General features: G+C 56.6%; 1 protein-coding gene across 11 annotated transcripts in view; it reads left to right on the top strand.

The window, feature by feature from the left end:
• LOC308181013 (uncharacterized protein) overlaps positions 1 to 20,060 on the top strand; it is a 163,073-nt gene that overhangs the window by 141,086 nt on the left and 1,927 nt on the right. For 2 of the 11 annotated variants that reach the window (XR_013941275.1, XR_013941277.1), the window contains 2 exons: positions 13,317 to 13,552; positions 14,095 to 14,469. The exons of 2 other annotated variants lie outside the window; for them this stretch is intronic. Coding sequence is in view for 3 of the 9 variants with exons in the window: in XM_080563559.1 (XP_080419685.1) it covers positions 9,729 to 10,047; positions 13,317 to 13,345 (348 nt within the window). In the remaining 6 variants the exon portion in view is untranslated. 7 more of the 11 variants (XR_013941280.1, XR_013941281.1, XM_080563560.1 and 4 more) reach the window with 6 other exon arrangements.

Here is a 20,060-nt window from a genome sequence, read left to right as displayed (position 1 = left end):
TTGGTCACCTCCGAGCGAGGGGACCGCTGGGGAAGGGCAGGGAGCGGCGGCGAGGCCTCGGGAGGGGAGGAGCGCGGTGCGCCCGGAACAATGCGCGCGGGGCCGCCGACAGACGGTGTCTCTGAAGGTTTCTTCCCCCAACTGCTGCGGCAGCTGCGGGGAGGCCGCGTGCCCCCGCCTTGCAGCCCCTGCCCCGCTCCCGGGGACCCCTCGGGGTGGGTGGCTGTGCCCGCCGCCCCGCAGCTCCCCCCGGCGCAGTAGTGGGGCCTCGTGGGTGAGAGGCAGCACGTTAATCCTGGTTTTCCATCGCGTGTGGTGTCTGCAGGATCTGCTCTTCGAAGCGCTGTCGGTCGGCCAGCGGCTGCTTGCAGCAGGATCCCCTCCGTACGGGGCTGCCGGTGGTAGGAATCGGCATGGGGGCCGAGCAGGGCAGAGCCCGAAATGCTGGGGTCCGTCAGGGGACGTCACCTGCACTCGCCCCCCGCCCGTGCCGACCACCGGGCGCTTCAAAGCCCCCCGAGGGGCTGCAGCGTCTCCAAACTGGCCCTCAGCCACCTGATTAAAGCTCCCCGGCCAAGGCGATGCGGGCACTGATTTGGGGTCGGTTCCCAAAGTGAGGATTGTGTGGTTACTTTATTTAAAAGGCGTCGATGAATAGAGGCGGGGAGGAAGGAGGTGATTATATCTGCCTGCTCGGAACCGGGGAGAAAAGACCAGAGAGCCCCGGACCGCAGAGACATCAAAGGCCGAACAAAACCCCTCTTTCTTTGAGAGCTGAAAACCTTCTGCTCCTGAAAGGGGCTCTAAGTGGTGGCTCCTCGTAGTTCTTTCATGCCAACAGCTTTTCTGCTCGTAAAAGGGCAGCTCCGAGGAGGGGACAAGCCCCGGCTGAGCGGCGGGCTGGGGAGAGGAGGGCCGCGAGCCCAGCGGGGAGACGGGCTCCAAAATGAGGGCACACGCCAGGGGGGATGACAGCATGGGCAGTTTGGTCCCACGGATTTTTTTTTGAATTAACCGGCACGAAACTGAGCACAAGCACCCGTCCCTCAGGAGAGGCGAGCGTTTGACTCCCCGGGCTGCCGGAGGAGATAGGAGGAGAGCAGGGGGGGTACAGCAGGCGCGTCCCCCTCGCCTTGCTCCGCTCGCAGCCCACATGGCGGGGATGTGACGCCCGCTCCTCCCGGCCCTCCCCGGCCCCTCGCAGCCCACGGCGGTAGCAGGAGGAGAGCAGAAAGGCGCCGGGGAGTGAAAGGCCATAAAGGGAGCGGGAGAGAGCCATCACTTGCCGGTCCCCTGAATGACAGCCTCTTGAGTGAGGCACCATATGCCGGCTCATGCCTCCCTATCAGGAGTTTTTTCAGCGGGCGCTGGCTGCGCAAATTGGCACAATTCAGCTCTCGAGCTCCTCAGCTGGTCTCCACACCCCACTTGACACGGGGATGACCTCCCCTTTGTGGGTGCGGGGCTGGGGGGGGGGCCCCGACGTGGCGGCGGATGAATCGCAGGCTGTTCCCCGCCGCATTCAGGCAGCCCGCGGAGGCGGAGGGGGGAGAAGGGAGCAAAGGTGCCCAATTAAATGCACATTTGGAGCCGATGCCGAGCAAACAGCTGACTGGGGGCTGGCGTCCCCGGGCCCGCGAGCTGGCGGGGCGAAGCTTGTCTGGGCCAAGGGACGGCGCAAAGCCTAGCGAGAAAGCCCCCGTCCCGATCGCTGTGGTTTTAAAGCCTCCTGAGACGGGGACGGTGAAAGAGGACGGTTTGTTTGTTTGCTTGCTTGCTTGCTTCAGAGCGAAACGCACGTGGAAGCGCTAGCACCCCTCTCGGTGCCTTCCCTCCCCGCCGGGACCAGCGCAACGCCCCCGGTCCCCCCGGGCTGCGGGCGGCCGCGGCGGCGCTGCCGGGAAGGAGTTTGTGTTCCAGCTGCTCCTGCCATCTGGGGAAATCACACGGCGGGGATCGCATCAGCTGGTCGAATTAAAAAATGCGGAACTTGTTTCAGATGAGTTGGCTAATAGATGCGGCTAAAGGTAGAGCAGCGGCTGTTTTCTCTTTGGGAAGGAAACATTTTTTAATCTGTTGTACAGCGGAAAGTGCCCCGTGGGGTCTGATAAGTCTCGTCGTTTAATTATCCTGCAGGCTCCCGTGATGTTGGTTAAGAACTCTCCCCTTTTGGTCCTTCACAGTGCTGTCCTTGCCTGGCTCCCGTGGCAGGGCAGTAACTCCTGGGCGGTGGAAACGCAGGCGATGAGGAGGAGCTGGGGCGGGCGGCAGGGGCTGGGCTGTGCCTCGGCTTCCCCGTCTGTGCCATGGGCGAGCGGGCTGCTCGGGGCGGGTGCTTCGGACGCCTGGAGCAGGTCTACATTGCAGTGCCTTTGATGGCTACATCCGATTTTCTTTGCCTTCTCTCAGAAATAACGCGGATACCTGGCAGGAAGCATTGCCCTGCACCAGGCTCTCCACATACGGCACAGAAATCCCAGGGAGGATAAACTTCAGTCTTTGGATAGAAAGACACACAAAAAACTCTGACCATCCCAGAGCTCTGTTTGTATGAGGAGGGTGCAAGTACCCCTAAAAGGCAGCTTTTGTGAAAACAAGTACTCAGCACCAAGAGAAATCATTTTTTATTAACTAATTGGGAGGAAAAGGGGTTAATCTGGCTATTTAAACGTTCTCTTAAGCAGTACAGAATTTCGCCATTGTGGATGACACTGTATTTTCCATGTTTCCAGAGAGGCTTGATCTCCAACAGGTAACTTGCTCAGTGGTTAGGGCTCTCCTTCACCCTGTGCACGGGCACAGAACCACTGCCAGCATCACCGGAGCTGCCGGAGCCCCAGGCAGCAGCAGGACCCCAGGGTGTCCGAGTGGCCTCATCCCTGCGGGGCTGGGGAGATGTGAATGAAAAGGACGACACAGGCAGGCTTTACAGGTCAGCTCCTGCCCCTGGGACCCGCTCCTGAGCACCTCGGAGCCCTTTTAACTCCCACGGGCCCAGGATCAGGTCTTTGCTTTCCTCAGGTAACACGTGTGGAGGTTGACGGGGAGCCCGGAGGCTCTCCTGCTGTTTGCTCTTTGCCGTGGCTGCTGCTGTGAGAGGCTTCAGCCTCCCCCAGCCCGCATCCCCCCCCAGCAGAGCTCACCCCGGGCGCGTGCCTCGCGGTCCCATGAAACCCGGAGCATCCTTGGGACTGTAACGGGAGCCGCCCGCGTCGGGTGTGAACCACCGGAGGCTCCCGCTTTGTGAAGCTGTCTGTTAGCCAGGGGGAACTTCAGCTTTCCCTCGATGTTTCTGGCTTCCGACCCCTGAAGGCGTGCGAGCAGCCGGATGGTGCCATTTCTTTTGGGAGAGCGAAGGGCCGCTCAGGACGGACACCGGCGCTGGGTTAGGAGGTGAGGACCCCGCAGGTGGAGCAGCCTCACACCGCTCCCTCCCCAGCACCCCCGGTGCAGGCAGGAGGCCGGGACCCCCCCGGGCTGCTCCGTGTCCCCTGCCTGGAGCTCTCCGGAGGCCGCCAGCCCCGCGGGCACTGCTCGGTGCCCGTCAGCCCCCGGCCCCGCTGCTCCGCAGCCGCGGCAGCGCTCGGTGCTGCCGTCAGACAAAGGCTGTTGCTGGATACGTGGCATCTGTTAGCAGACTACTGCTGTCATTAGCCGCAACCAGGCATCTGCTGCTCAAACCAAACATGTAACAGATGCCAGTTTGGAAGGAGCGGGGGCAGGGAAACCCCCGAGCTCGAACATTTCACCGCCCTGCGGGCATCCCTTTGCGGGGGACCTAGCACCTCGGCCGCTGCGGTGCCCCGAGCGGGTCTGGCCCCGTGGCCCCGTGGCCAGCAGCCCTGCCTTGCCCCAGCCCACCCCATCCAGCTCTTTCCGTGCAGGTCCCGTCCAGCAGGACCGGGCTGCCCACCAGCAGAGCCCCCCGCTGAAGCTTTTGGGCACGATATAAATCCATACGGTGCCGCTGGCACGCAGGGAGAGGGGCAGGGGCTTTCGGTCTGCCCAGCCTTCGTTTTCGGGTTTTCCAAGCGTATTCTGGGATGGACGAGGAGAGCTTGTCCTCTGGGCCTGTTCCCCTAGCACCATACAGATGAGAAGGCGAGGGCCTTGTGCTGACGGGTAATGAGACGATATCAATGTGCTGTGTTGTTAGGACCGTACCAAATAGGCTTTTAATTTTCTGGGGAGGTGTGGGGCGTCTCTGCAGTGCCAGCATCAATCACCGTCACCAGGTCCCGGTCCCGGCTCTCCCGGGGCCTTTCATTGTAAAGGATTCCCTCTCCCTCTGGCTGGGGGCTGTTCTCCTCCGCGGCGGTGCCTCTCGCAGACTAATTGCTGATTTGTTCTTCTTATGATGATAGAGCTCGTGTCACCGCAAAACAGAACATTAGGATAAAGTCTTTAAAGTGGCTGTGCAGCTGGGAAACTAATTTACAGTCCCTTCTGGTTAAAAAACAAAACAAAACAAAACAAAAAAAAACAGGTATTGGTAGTGGGGATATTACTTGTGTCCTACCCGGTTAGCCCGGCCGTTTCCTTGGACCTCTCTCCTCCTCCTCTCCCAAATCCTTCTAACTGCTGTTTGGTTTCCTCCGGTTCCTCGGGGAGCTGGAGGTGCTCGGGGTATTTCTGCTCGTGCCGGAGGGCAGAGGCTCTGCTCGCAGGGACGCAGAGGACGTTAAGGCAGCTGGCTGTGGTGGGACATTAACGGGATCGGCCTCCGAGTTGTGTGGGGGCCAGCAGAAAATCCGGCCCCGATGATTTTGGGGCCGAGATCCCTCTCCTGAAATAATCGGGCACAAAGAGGCGGGCTCACTGAAAAGTTGGGGAGGGAAAGTCCCGCGGCAGGCGAGGTGACACCGGGGGGTGACACCGGGGGGTGACACCGGAGGGTGACAGAGGAGTCCCCGGTGTCCCCTGCCTGGGACAGGGACACGGGGTGAAGCTCGCTGCAGCCTGAGGGTAGCAGGGAAAAGGAGGATAAGGGAAAAGTGCTCGCTGGGAAGCTACTTGGGGGGAAAAAAAAGTATCGTTAAAAAAAGAAGAAGGCGAAGCCATGGCTGCGGCCCCTTCCCCAGATGCAATCCCACTCCTGTAATTTCTGGGGGAATTGGTTCATCTTGGGTGCAGATATATTTGTGTCAAGGTGCAGCTGCACAGATAGCCTGACTCTATGCATAGTAAGAGGCTTTCAGAGAAAGAGGTTATGCCCAGAGCAAGGCCTTATCAGAGCAAGCTGCCTGCCATTTATCTGGTTCCCTATCAAATATGAAAACAGGCCTCAATCTGCTGCTTCTATTTTCCTTGTGAAGGCTATGGGTGGAATAATAATTTAGTCCCGCTTTTTTTGTTTCCAGCGCTAACCTTCTGCCCAGCTCCGCTCTCCCAACTTCCCCGCCTGGCTCAGCCGAGCCCGTGCGCCCGACACCTTCGCGCGGGCACGTCTGTGGGTGCGGGACAGCGCACGCGGACTCGGCTGGGTCCGGGTCCCTGCGAGAGGGACCTGCACCCCGGAGGGGCTGGCTGTGCTTCAGGAAGCGCGGTGCTTTGCTGCAGCCGCCTTCCTCGCTGCTCACGTCCTGCACATCTTCGCCGTGGGCTCCTGCTGCCCGAGGCGTCTCGTGCTGCTGAATGCCAGCGGCGCCAGGGGCTCGCCGTGGTGCTGGGGGGACACAGGGGCACGGGTGGGAGCCAGCAGGGAGAAAATCCTCCCAGCGAAAATCCAGCCCCTGCCCTCCCCGCTGCGGCAGCCGGGGCTGCAAAGCCACCGCTTACATTTCTAATTCCATATCTGTGTCTAACTGCTGATGCTAAACTCCGATCCCACAGCTTCTGAGGGCAATGCGATCCACATGTTAATATTTTAAGCCAGCCACTAATATTTTTATGTGGGAAATCGAGATTTTCTACGGTTGCTGGATGAGCAGGGCATTTCTCCACGCTGGAGTTATGAAAACTGTAGCTTGGGAAAACATTATTTTACATATTTTGTATTTCTCCGGGCTCGCCCCATCTTCTCGGGAGGTCACCACCGGCCCTGTCCCCTGGCCCTGTGCCACCTCTGGGCTGCAGCAGGGACCCTGGCCCGGCAGAGCTGCTCCCTGCTCGTGCAGCGCCTCTCCCCTGAGCATCCCGAGGCGTTTCACCAGGGCATCGGGCCCCCACGGTGTTGCTTGCGTGTTCAGAACCGGGATGCTTCATTTTCCTAAATGCCTGAGAGCAGAAACCCGCGTGGAGGGCTCGGGCCCCCTTTCGCCGGCCGGTTACGTGCCGGGGCAGCAGCCTGGCCGCCACCTGAGCTCGCCGCCGGAGGAGCAGACAGCCCATCTGGTGCAGCGGCTCTCCCCCGGGGGGCTGCTCATAAATCACCTTCACGGGCAGCTGTCGTGGTCCGGGCGCTGCTTTCTGGCCGGAGCACGGGGCAGCGCCGCAGCCGGGGTCACGGGCAGCCGTAAATCGTAACGCGGGGAGAGCCAAGCGGATCAGGAGGCAGCGCGGGGACGCAAGGTGTGGACACCGAGGCGCGCACACGTGCACACTCGCCTCCCTCTGTCCGCTCGCTAAACCTCACCGGCAAGCGGACGGGCGCTGGCAGAGCTTCAATGGGCTGCAGGGACGTGTCTGTGTCCCCAGCCCATCTCCCCGGCTGCTGACACGCTGCGTTATCAAATTTGGGAGCCAGGGGTGCAGCAGCTGCCCCGTGCCCCTCATGCTGCGGGCTGCGGTCGGTCCTTCAGCATCTAACTCGGTTTTTCCTCCCTGTTCCTCGACGGTCAGGGTCCAGTGGAGATTTAACGTTGGAAGGTTATTTCTGTTCGGCTGCACATCCGAAACGTGGCAGCACAGAAAGCTGGCACACCTGGTGAGCACGGAACTGGACGTAGGGGAAACTCCAAGGGGTTTTTCCGAAATTACACTGGGAGATTTTTTTTTCTCCATCTCAAAAGTTGAGCTTAAAACGAAACAAAAGCTGTGGCTGCTCAATAGGCCATTACTCGGGGTACTGGAGGAGGGGAGAGACTGGGTCCACTCCCTTCGAGCAGTTTCATCTCCTTATCGTCCTCCTCCCTTCGCTTTGTCCATGGGCATGAGTTATATTTTAGAATAAAAATGAATTTTATTTTAGAATCAAAATTTGGGGCAATATTCTCTAGAATAGCGGCCTCTTTCTGCTGCTAAAAATTGAAGGCGTTCTTGGGGTTTCAGCAGATTAGAGATGAAGGTGGATAAATACTGAGACAGATGCGTCTCAGGATCTTCCCAGTAGCTAACCGTGCAGCTCGCGTGTACGGGCTCTAACGAGTGCTCCGAGATTTTGACCCGCCGGTATGGATTACTGTGAGAGAACCTGCCAGGCCCACATCATTGTTTAAGACAAGGCCATGATGCAAATTGGCAGACAAAGAAGTGAGCAGTCAATACAGATTAGAATTAAGTCTCTCCTCTTGTCCGCAGCCACGGGCCCTGCATTGATCGCGCTGCGAGCGCCGCAAACCTGGGCTTCGCCAAAAGCGGCGGGGAGGGCGCAGGAGCCGGGCAGGCGCCGTCCCCTTCGTTCCCGTCCTCGTCCCCGGCCTCAGCATCCGCAGGACGCCGTCCGAGGGGCTGCCGTTTGTGCCGTGTTGCACAGAGAGGTACCCTTAAAATGGCAGGAAGGGGAGCACGGGGGGGTGAGAGCCGTGGCTGCGATGGAGAGCACCCGGGCGTCCTGGGCCTCGGTTAGCAGCCGGCCCTGGGGAGAAACGAGTTCCCTAAAACCGCTTGTGAGTAACGAGAGCGTTCATAAAAACCTAAGTTTGCTCCTTGAGATTTGTCTCGGGGAAGGAAAGGATGTTTTTCTTGGGTCACTTGTTTCCGACGAGCAGTTTGGCTCTGATTCCAGCAGCAGTTCACCGTCTCCCTCTCACCGCGGTGCCAGCCAGATACATCAGGACACGCCGAAAACAAAGCAGTGCCACTAGTGCCACCCTAAACAAACTCGGTCGGTGCTCGGTGTCCCTGAGATCCCAGCTGGGGAGCTAGACAGAGGGGTCATTTAAAAGGGAAAAATCTCAGCAAAGGTCATATTTGTTTTGCGGGGAGGCAAACTGATTGGGGTAATGATTTCTTGTTTGGTTTCTGTGGTGGATCCGCAGTGTCTTGTAACGCCGCGATAGCAGCTGTCCTCGTGCTGCAGAGCTGCACCAGAAATGCAAATTCCTCTATCAGTCGGGACCCAGAGCCGCAAACCCCAGCCCTCAGTGACCTTCCAGCCCTGCTGCTCGCTCCCTTGACCTCTGCTGCATTTTCCTCTCAAAATAATTTATTTGATAGAGGCTGCAAGAAATAATCTTTTTTTTTTTTCCATTTGCGTTCTCATGCAAATGAAGTCCCGCTAACTTTTATTTTCTTTATTTCCCAATTGTCATGCAAAGCTCATCACTCGGCACTGTGTCTCCTCTGACTTCCTCCTCCTCCCCGAGGCATTTCTCCCTGTTGTGGCCGAGGGTGAGGCCAGTGGCTACTGTGGGTGGGACGGGCCTGAGCCAAGCCCCCGCACCCTCCTCGTGCCCATGGGGAGCGCCGGCACCCCCTGCGCCCAGGGCACGGCGGGGCTGGAGAGGCCACGGGGCTGGCACAGACATCGGCGGCGGGACAGAGCCAGCTCTGGCTTGGTCTGGCAGTGACAGAAAGCTCCAGAGCCGGGCTCTGTGAAACATCTGGGCCTAAACCAGTGGGGACGAGGGGTCTGGGGGCTCAAACGGGGCTGCCAAAGAGCCTCAGCCCCTGCTCGGAGGTTTGCAAGTGCAGGGGGCTGAGCAGCTTTACAACATGTATGTGTCACTGGAAGGTTTGGGGATGGAAACGGAGAACACTGCATCGCCGTTCCTCCCGTTCCACAAAACACTCGGCATCGGGGCTTTTCACTGTCCTCCCCCGCCAGACACCGCTGCTGCTCGGGGCCGTGCTGTGGGGCCTCGCTGGGCTCCTCGCTGCGGCCGTTCCCAGCTCCTCCGCGTGCCATTTCCCACTCACGCCCTGTGCTAGCGACCTACCTGGGCACGGCCAGGGGCAGCTGCAGGTGACAAAAGGTGGCAGCGAGCAGTGTTGTGCACAGAGAGCGAAACCCGCGGCTGGGGCAGAAGAGCCACGGCAGCGCCGCAGCCTTTGTTCGCTGCCTCCCCTCTCTCCCAGGCGAGCCTTTGCATTTTTATGTCGGCGCCTTTCTTTGCATTGACCAGAGTTTATCACATATCTCTGGTTGGGATCCTGCCTAGCTTAGCATAAGACAAAAATGGGGAAAAAAAAAAAAAATCGGCTGAATAATAGGACGGATTTGTAGCAGCTGAGGATTTGCATTCAAATGTTCGCCAGCCTCCTCTGAGCTCGAGTTTTATCATGTCTTTACAGCCAACAGCTTGTTTATGAATAAAAAATGTGGCATGAAACCAGAGGAGTGAGTTGTCTTTGTTTTGTCAAGTGTGCGGAGACAAAATGCTGGCTTCTCACAAGTCTTCACTTCATACAAGTCTTCTGGGACGGGGGCAGCTGGCCGGGGCCGCTACCTGCGCGTTGCCATGGCCGGGGCACCTCGCGCCCTGCATATGCATGAGCCCTGCCGGACCTGCGGCGCGATGCAGCGCGGCCCCGCTTTGACAGGCAGCCACTTTATTAACTCATTAAGCTCATCTTGTTCCTTTAAACGCAGTATAATTGCAAATAAAGCTGTCACACTTTGTTTGCAGTTATATAATTTAGCTGAGTGCCGCGGCGACCTGGGCTGCGAGGACGGGGCCGCCGCGGTGCCAGCTCGAGGCCCTGGGCGCGTCTCTGCCGGTTCGGTGGCGAACCATGAGTGGGTCTGGAGTAACCACGTCAGCTCGGCTGCGCCGGTGCAACAACCAGCCCTCGTCCCTTCGCCAGTGGTGTTCAACAGGGAGAAAACACGAGGACACGTGGCTGTGCCGCGGGTCTGCCACGTCTGGGCGCTGGCAGCGTGGCCGTGCCGCGTGCCTGCCTGCGTCACTTCGGTTGCGATCAGAAAAGCGCCTGCGCCGTGTTCGGGTAAGTCGGAGGTGCTTTTGTCTCTCCTTGGATTGTCTCGAGAACCAAGAGGGCTGTGGGGCCCCAGCCCTGCCTTGGGGCAGCACAGGGAATGGGGCCAGTAGCAGCCCTGGCAGCCTGGGCACAGCGCGAGGAAGGCGGCGAGCTGGACCCCGGCACACAACAGGGGGGAGAAGCAAGAAGCTGGCAGCCTTCAGAGACGGGGGAAAGGGAGGCCCAGCGTGTCAGGCACGGCTCGTGGAGTGGCGCTTTAAAAGTCCTAGCAAGGAAAACAATGGGCTGCATTAATTTTCCTGCTTTTGCAGAAACTCCTCTAAGGCCATGTCCTAGATTTAGCACAGGTTCTGATAAGGCGGAGAGAGATAAGTCCCAGATTGTACTGCTGTGCCCAACAGACTGGTTACATCGTGCTTGATGACACTTCAGCCCCGTTGTCATGACCCCATATAATCCGGCATCCTGGACCATCTGACACACATTTACACTTAACATTTTGTTAGAGACTCTATAAATGAGATCTCTTTGACCTTCAATCCTTGGCTAATTGCTAGTTTCATGTACAAGACTAGCCTAATTTTATGTGATAATTACCTGAAAGTGGCAATACATATGGCATTGCATGTTTGAAATGTCAGAACTGGAAAAATATCAAGTGGTTGGAGTCTTAGGCAAATGGAGGGAGTGGAAGGGTCAGAACAATATACTTTACTGCTCAAATGATGAAGAGAGGCCGTATATCACTATAAACCCCAGTAAATAGTATACATCTGTAATAAATCCTGTGCATAATGTTTGCTGAAGGGGGCTGTATCCATGTGGAGCTGGATGCTAAGGCGGTCATAAAACAAAAAGAGATCTTGAATTTGCAAGCGGTTAAGCCGCTCATTCAGCGCCTTTCTCTTCCCAAGCAATCCTCACTCCATCTGCTTCCCAGCGCTCCTGCCCTTCCCCACCACGCCGGCACCAACCCCACGTCCCCGGCAGGTGTGGGGCAGCCCCAGGAGCCCCCCAGGAGCAAAACCTCTCCGAGCTCTGCCCCTGCTGTGATTTACCCGGCCGGTGGCATGTGGGGAGGGGACGGGAGTGGGACGGGGATGGGGGAGCAATGGGGAGGGGACGGGGGTGGGACGGGGACGGGGGAGCACCGCAGGCGGCCACAGCAGGCCGGGTGTCCCGCGTCCTCCCGCTGCGAGCTGCCTTCGATGCGAGTCTGACTGCGCTGCTTGTTTGCTTACCAGGGTGTAACCACCAAACAGTGTCGCACCCTGTATTTGGATTTAATTAATTGGTTAATAAGATTATAATTAATGAAAATAAATTAAAATCACCCCGGTAATTAATTCACTGCAAACGTTATTGACAACGCTTCCTAAATACAGTAAACTCAGATTTGCAGCCCTAGTTAGGAACACCGAATTGTGGGACCGGCGTAATTAGAGGTGGGACAGACCAATTGGATTATCGAGCGCATCTTCACGAAGGGGCCGGCTCCGTGTCCGTAGGTATTTGTATGTTGTTGGGTTTTTTAGCTTATCAGCTTCCTGGTACTGCATTAAACGTGTCAGTGATGCTCCCTCCAATGGATGTTCTTGCTGAACTCATGAAAAATATTCTTCCAGGTTCTCAGAAGTCCCCTCTGATTACAGTTGTCTGAAATTTCGCAGCCTGTTTTTAGGCACACAGACGTGGTTTTCCCAGTGGCTCGGTGCTGGTGCTGCTCTGTGGCCATGGGTTTTGAGCACTGGGGATGGGTTTTGAGCACCGGGAGGAGGAAGGGCTCATTTTTCAGACTTTCTTCCCCCTCACTTTCAACCGGTGAAAACACTCGCTAGAAAAGGGGCCTCCAACACTTTGCTTTAATTACAGTCCTCAAATCATAGGCCTGGTTTGCAATTAGAGGCAGAGCTAATTGTGCACCAGGCAGGAGCCCCTGTCCTGCACAGTCAGCATTTGCAGGAGCTCAGAGAGACGCACGTGGACACGTTGCCGCTCCCCTGCTCGCCCCAGCCCTGGTCCCTCGTGCCTTGCACCCCTCCACCAGAGCCCGTTTTGTGGCCAAGCAGCCAAATTCAAGGCATTCACAGCGCATCCCTGCCCTGCGACGCCTCAGCCCCAGCCTCTGTTTTCTCAGTGTAGAAAGCTAATCCTTTTAGAAACATGTAAATGGAGAAGCAGCCCCGCTGTCAGCCCGAATCAGGTCTCCTCCCAGGTGTTCGTTCAGATTAAGCGCTTTTCTTCTCTGTCCTTCTACGCAAACTGATCAGCGGTTGTCTGAACAGATAATGAAACGGTAAACAGCAGAGTAAACAGGTTGTTAATAACTTCAGTGCAAAAGCTTCAGGGAAACGAGAGGGGTTCAAACTTCGGGCTCCTGTGACCGGCTCGTCCATGTCCGGGTGCCCCTGGGTTGCTGTCTCTGCTGACTGTAAGAGCAAACAGGCGGACACCGTCCTCCTAGCATTAACTTGGACCCTGGCTTGGATGCGGCCATCTCAGCCCATCGGTGGTCTCTGCATGGCAAAAGTAGGGCCGGAAAGGACCAACCCTTTAGGAAAACACCCTTATCAGGTGCTGTCTTACTTCTGTTTGCTCATAATTAGCACAGAGCAGCCTCCGCAGCCCTGCGCTCACCCCAGGCACTTCCCAAAGCCCGGCCGTGCCGGCACCGGTGCCCCGGGGAGCTCCGCGTGGTGCAGGGCACATTTGTCCACGCCACGCCGCTGCTGCTGGCGTTGCTGCTGCTTGACCCCCTGCTGCAGCCTGCAGCCCCCCCGCCTCCCAGCACCGCTCCCCAGCAGCATGGCAGGAGGGGGAGCGAGGGCCGAAGCTGCCCCACGCACCCGCATGCTGCCGGCTGCTCGCTCGCCTCCTCCGCTCGACTTGGAGCAGGCATCATATTTTGTGCTGACTCCATGCAACGTGGAGAGTTGTACTTTCCAAGTAGCTGGCAACCCTTAATCAATGTTAATTGGCTCTAATTAGCATATGTTAATTAATGATATTTACTACAAATTAAAGGTATGAGTGCTCCCAGAGGGTTTCCTGTTCATCCAATTAGTGCCAATTAGTTGCAATTAACACGTGTAAATGAGATGCCATTGAACCCAAAACAAACAGCACATAGTCTGCCGTACTCGCTCGCAGTTGAACTTGCGCTCGTTGTGCCAAGGGGAGGGGGAGAAGGACTGCAGAGGGCTTTTAAATAACCGCGAGGTCTCTAACATCTATTTAAGCTGGCTCATTATGTCTTATTTTGTCTCTCACTCTAGGTGAGCAAGTTGAAGGAACGTTGATCTGAATGAAAGCCCTCGACAAAATAAATGGGATGTGTTTTCCCGTCTTGCTGGACCGTGAAAAGGACACCGCGATGTTTTAAGAAAACTGCCAGGCTGGTGTTTGCACCTGGTCCTCTCCTTGCGTTCGGCTGGGGATGGGGGGATGCAGCCCCAAAATCGAGCTCCTTCAGTGCCTACAGGGAGTGAAGAGGGACCCCAGCCTGCACCAAGTGGGTCTCATCCTGCTTCTGGCCCCAAGGACATCGGCCGGGCTGCCCCCATCTCATCAGGCACAGGAGCAGCCCAGGACACCAAGCACCTGGTCTAATTCCCAGTGTCCCCTTGGTGTTGTTTTTACCCAGCCAGTCGTTAGCACCATCAACAAAAAGCGCGCTTTGGGTGCTTTTCTGCTCCTGTTCTGGCCTGGAGGGAAGCACGTCCACAAAAGTTTCTGGCCCCTGGCTTGGATTGCGCACGCAATCTAGCAGGCAGCAGAACAAATTGTCATAATTGTGTTTAATTAAAAAGCGTAAATGGATTATCTTCAGGTAAGGATGATTTATTTAACTAATCAGTCTGATAGTCTGGAGATAGAAATCATCTGGGGGACGGGGGGAGTTCCTTTTCCCACTAGCCCCAAGGTGTGCCAGGATGATAGCAAACCCCCAGCCCAGCAGAGGGACCCCGCACCCCGAGGGCAGGCGCTGGACGTCCTCTTGCCCCATCTCTCTTGGACTGACGTTATCCTTTTCCTTCTCCTTCCTGTTCTCAGATAAAAACTGCTGCCTGCTCCCGCTTTTGCACGGTTTGTGGCACGCCAGACCCCTTGCCCCGGGAGTTCAGCGGGGCCGAGAGGTGCCCAGGGGCTCGGGGCCGGCAGTGCCGCTGCAGCCGCCCCTGTGGCATGGGGAGCACGGCTCGGACGCCGAGCCCAGGGCCAGGCACTACAGCACATGGCCACCAAACGAGCTTAATTAATTGGCCATCTGCTTGAAAAGCCAAGGACTGGGTGGCACTGGAGTATGACTGCCGTGCTGTGAGCCTCCGAAATGCCTCCTGAAGCTGGGTGCTCTGTGTTCTGGTGGCCAGCTCAGACGTCCCGGCTTGCATCGGTTTTGTCTCCTGGCTTGCATCCGTTTTTGTCTCAGTAAGTGCTCGTTGGTTCTGGACGAGGGAGGTGCTTTGTGGCAGAGCCTTCAGCTGCGGGGCTGCTCACGGCCAAGGGCCGGCAAGGGGAAAAGCCAAAGGGAAGGTGTTGGTGTGTTGTCTGCACACAGCTGGCCCAAAAAAGGGTCCGTGCGCCTCTGCCCAGCTAACCACAGGCCTGGCCCCTTGTTGTGCTTACGTGTTTGGGGAATTATTTGAAGCCATTACAACGAGAGCTGGGGAATAAGGCACCTGTGGTGTTTTCTGTTATTCCAAAGAAAATTCTTCTTGTGTTTAATAGGTGATGTTTAATAAAAATGAAAATGAGCTTATCCTGAGCAGGCATGCACGCCAAAAGCTGGCATTTAAATTAGAAATTATGATTTAATAACTTGTCAAGAAACTCACCAATGTAGCAGCGTGATAATTATTGAAAGGAAGCTTCATAAATAGCAGAATACTGTGATCTGTTACGAGAACCGTGCTCGCAGACCCCGGTGATCCCTGCGCAGCGCTGGGCTGCGGACCCCGGCGTGCCCGGAACGTCGCCCCCTGCACCGCGTGCGCTGGAGGCTGCATCCGAGGGCCTCCAGGGGAGCGAGGGGCTGCCGGCCACGGGCAGGGAGGGCTCTGGGGATGGGATGTCTGCGTCCCCGTGGCTTCGATGGGATGTCTGCGTCCCCTGGCTCCGTGCAGCCCAGCGAGGTGGCAGCGGGCGGCTGGATGCGCGCAGCGCTTTTGGTAGCAGCGCTGCCGCAGCTCGTGGGGATAACAACAAATTGTAGCGGAGCCGAGGGAAAGCTTTCCAAACACGCAGGGGCTGATACAGGGGGAGAAACTCAGCCGAAGCACGTGCTGCGGGCGGCAGAGCAGCAGGGGCTTGTCGGGGCGTGGGATGTGACAGACGGGGCCGCGGGGAGGTTGGCGCCGGCCCCAGGACGCGGCTGGGCCTGGCTCTGCCGCTGGGGTGGGCAGAGGTGGGCTCACGCTGGAGCCCCCCCAGAACAATGCCAGGCTGGGCCCAACCTTCCCTGCGGGAAACCTGGCGTCAAATCCCGCTTCCAGCCCTGTAGGGTCAGCGCTGCTGCCCCGCACCCTCGCGTCCCCTCTGGACGCTGGCCTAGGAAGCGGTAGGAGAGATTCCTTGCTAGGAAAAATTATCTTTTGGTGGGGCCTTATTATTTGAATCATGTCCCATCTCTTAATTTAAACAAGATGTTCACGTAAGGACTGTTTAATATATATTTTAAATTACAATCTTGACTTTCTGTTGGTTGATTGCGGCATATGACTCTCAGTTGGAAGGCCATTATTTCTGCTATGATTTACAAAGCAGTTAAGGCGAAATCAATGTAATAAATATTGAAGCATTGTAATAGATAATCCCGTGTATTTAAATGAGACAGACTGGTTGGCACAACATTTGGTTAGCAGGATGGCGTGAAAAACCCGGACAAAAGCAACTGGCAGGCTCAGGTTTCTGGCTCGCCCCCGGGAGCGCGCCGCGGCCGCCTGCCACCGCCAGGCAGGGGCTGCACCGCGTGCGTCCCTGCTCCACGAGGATTCCCCAAAATCAGCAATAACTCAGTTATCTGCTGCCGCTTCCAGCCGGGAGGCGTGGTGGGGTCCCATCGGAGGCAGTGGGAACTCCGGCCTGTGCCCTCGGTTCGGCTCAGCGTTGCGTTGCTCACAGCACGGTGCATTAGCATGCGCTGTGCCGTAGTAAAAACGGGCCCTAAAAGACTTGTTAAACCCTGACCCCTGAAACGCGAGTGCGAGAGCCCCGTGTTTATAGCAGAGCCCCGCCGTAAATGCCGGCAGCCGACGCGGCACCCTGTCAGGATGGGCTGCACGGAGGGAAACCAAGGAAAACCACGGGAGGGAGACGAGGTTCAGGGGCGGCCCCCGCGCTGCCCGGTGCCGCTCAGAGCAAAAAAGCAAGAACATAAAGAACATAAGGACAAAAAAGGTCTTATACAAGCTGAGAGACCTTCCTTCACAGAGAAGGCGTTACAGACTGGGTTAGCTTGGTCAGCTTGTAGAATTTAAACATTTTTCTATTTATTTGGAAAGGATCGGGGGGGGGGAAAGGGCATTGGTTATTGCTCCGTGTTGAGATGCGCTTTTGTGCCTCAGCGCTTGCCTCCTCCCTCTGTCCCACCGCCGCTCTTCCTCCTGTGCAATCGGGCATCCTGGGGGAAACTCTCAGGGATGAGCTGAGGGAGGGAAGAAAAATAACAAACTATGAAAGTGATGGGGAAAAATTGCTCTCCTGTTTCCTCTAAAACAAGAAAATGTCAAGGAAAAACTTTCATACAGATTTTTCCAGTATTTTTCAGTGAAAAATATGTTTCCTCAGAGAAATTTCAGGTCATTCTATGCCTAAGTAGTGAGTCTGCTTATTATTCTGTGTGGTGCTCCAGGATTTTATTTTATTTTTTTTAAGCGAAAACAACTTGGGAGAGAGAGAAAATCTCTTTGACACTAAAATCAAATAGGTGTGCTTGAAAGTAATTGGACTGGCCCAGGAAAAAAAAAAAAAAAAAAGCCTGGTCGATAATTTTGAATTACCCGGTGGGCACCGTGCTGCGCCGGGGCGAGCGGGGGCTTGGGCAACCGGGCAGCGTCCCTGGGCTGAGCGCCGCTGGCGGAGGCAGCTCACGGGAACGTGGGGCTGGCAGCCAAGGAGTTGAGGCACCCGGATGAGTTCCAAGTCCATCTTATCCAAAGGAAAAATCTTTTTCATTTCTATTTCTGCTTATTTTCGCTCTTTTTTTCCCAAGAGGGGCGAGGCACCGCACCTTTGTTCCCCAAAGGAGCCCCATCCTGGGGTTGGGCGCACCGGAGGGGACTCATTTCGGGTCTCCCCCCCTCTCCATTTCGGCTGCTCCAGCCCCAAAGTCGGGCAGTTTGGCGCTCTGGGCAGGCTGCCACATCTGTCACCTCCCGTCCCCATCAAACGGGGGCACGGAGCAAGGTTAAGCTCGGGTCATCCCTGCCGGTCACACGTTGCCACCAGCATCCCTGGGGAGCCTGTGGCCGGGCAGGGAGCCGGGGGGGGACCAGCCGTGGCCGGTGCTGGGGATGCTGCCCCAGGTTGCTTTCTGCACCCCCTCCCCATCCAAATAAACTGAGCTTATGAGAGGCTTGCACAGAGAGAAGTGTAATAAACAGCCGTGCCTTCGAAGGGTGACAGTGACATCGGCCGCACGGGGCCTTGGCTGGCACACCGTGAGCACCGCCATAGGGATGGGGCGTTGGGTGCGCGCTGTGCCAGGGCAGGGGCTGGGGACACGCGTCTGCACGGGCTGGTGGGACGCCGAGCAGAGCCCTGCGCAGGCTGGCCCCTGTGCTCCTGCCAGCCACCAGGGTGTCCTCTGCCCGCATTCAGGCTTGCAGCATGCTGATGAACCTCGTGTTAATTGGGGTGCCGAGAGGCTCGCGACTTGGAACGCAAGCTGCTGTTACTTCTGCTGGTGCGGAAATAACGCTCCGTGCGATGGGTAGGCGAAATGTAAGTGGCATTGCATCGGGCCTCATCTGCTAACGTCACTGCTGACTTGCAGCCAGCGGCCACGTGCGGGTGAGCTCCACGCGGCTCCACCACCCATGGCCTTGGCTCCTCCAGCCCAGAGCTCCGGGCTCGGACAGCGGGGCGCAGCTTTCCCTGAAATCCCACAGATATGGGACCTGGGCCACAGCCTCGGCTGGGCAGGAGGGATTCTCCATGGTCTTGCTGCAGGGCATGGCCCAGCCTGGCCGGGAGCAGGTGCACGAACACCTCGAGCCTGGAGGCTCCGGGCTGCTGCCCGCCTGCAGCCGTTGGGGCTGGTGGAGCTGCGCCTCTGGGTTTGCCGACCAAAGCCGGGCGGATGTTAGCAGGGATTTGGTGCGTCTCTAGAAGTGGGCTCAACCCTTTGTTTTCACTAAATCTGCGTAAAATCGTGCTTCTACACGATGTGGCTCTGTGTAAATCCTGCTCCTGATTGACTCAATACGAATCAGAAGTAATCCTCGTTTTAACTGAGTTACGTGTGTCCGGACACCTCTCTTCATGCCTGACTCAATCAAGTCTCAGCGGCTGCCGGTGCCCCACCTGCTCTGCTCGCTGCAAGTCCTGGGCGATTTGCACTGTACCGGGACGGGGAGGGGAGGAGGAGCAGGGGACGGGGCGGAGGGCGAGGAGGCTCGCTCGCAGGTAAAGGCACGGAGCTTAAAAGCTTGATCCTGAGCCACAGAAGTCAGATGTTTTCCCATGGCCCTGAGGACAAGCAGGATCAGGCCTCGGTTCCCAGGGGTGCGGGGCTGGAGGGCTCCGTGCCTGGTGGGGAACAGCCCATGGCAGGGAGATGGAGAAAAGGAAAGGAAGGAAAAATGGGGAACGCTGAAAAATTGGGAACGCTGAGCTGGAGGGGTGCTCGCTCAGCCTCCGCAGGTGCCTGGGTCCCTAGCGTTAATGTTAAGCAGTCCCTGACAGTCCCACTCTGCCTTTTCCAAAAGTATAACTATCCGCCTGGTAAACAAACCTAGAAATGTACAAAATTCAACAGAATGTCTCATCTATAGAGGCTTTATGATAAATGTAACAAGGCAACAGCTATGCAAAAAAAAAAATTAAAATGTAGAAAATTGACATTTGGAATTGAGCTGGGATGCGCGCTGGAAACGGCACTGTCTTATCGACAAGGGGGGGGACCTGCAGCCCTTTCTTAAACCCCGATGATACAGGCTAATTTATATGCAGTTATTCACGTGTGCAGTAAATTCCAATTATGTTTACAGATGTCTGCTTAACATTTATGGAAAAGGAACCTCAGCATGTCTGAAATATCCTTATAAGGGGTTTGGACTGGGCTATCTTTTTTTTTTTTTTTTACCAACACCAATTTAATTATATTTTGCAGATTTGAAAAAAAAAATATCCAGCTGAGCTCTCTGATAGAAGGTTTAACATCTAATGCATATATTTAGGTTGCGTGACCATTTCGTAGATGTTTTAACTATGTTTTTTGTTTTCACGTAGAACTCAAGGGTTTAGGTGATTTTTCAGCCATAAATAAACCGCAACAAATAAATGCAGTGAGGGACACACGGGTTTTCAGATGCCTTCCTATCATAGGTTAGCTTTAGTCCTTACACTGGGATTTCTTTAGCTAAACTTAACGTCGCTTCTGCGTTGTGCGTGCTGTGCTGCCGGACGTGGGGGGCGAGTTGTGCCCCTCGCGCGGAGGCATTTTGGGCGATGCCCACCGCCACCATCGCTCATCCCAGGGCAGGCAGGGGTCTCCTCCTGCCTCCTCGCAGGCTCCTGTGTGTTTCTTCTCCTCCTGCTTGCCCCTTGAGCTGCAGGGTGGCGTCACGCTACATGGTGGGGCTGGTGGCCGTAGGACTGGGCGGTTTGTTCCGGGCGTTACCTCCCTGCCCAGAGACCCCAGAGTCTGCAAAGATGAATTTTCTGGCTGTGACAGTGACGAGAAAAGCGTGTGTTTTCAGAGAGTCTGTCCTACGCAGCCCCCAGGACCATCACTGACGTGGAGCACTCTGAAAGAGAAGGAAACGAGTGCCCCGGTCCCACCAGGGTGTCGAGCGAGC

The sequence above is a fragment of the Anser brachyrhynchus genome (genome assembly GCF_964034855.1).
Source record: "Anser brachyrhynchus genome assembly, chromosome: 20".
Lineage (NCBI taxonomy): Eukaryota > Metazoa > Chordata > Aves > Anseriformes > Anatidae > Anser > Anser brachyrhynchus.
The sequence above is the reverse complement of the archived record's forward strand: the minus strand, read 5'-3'. Positions and strand labels throughout refer to the sequence as shown.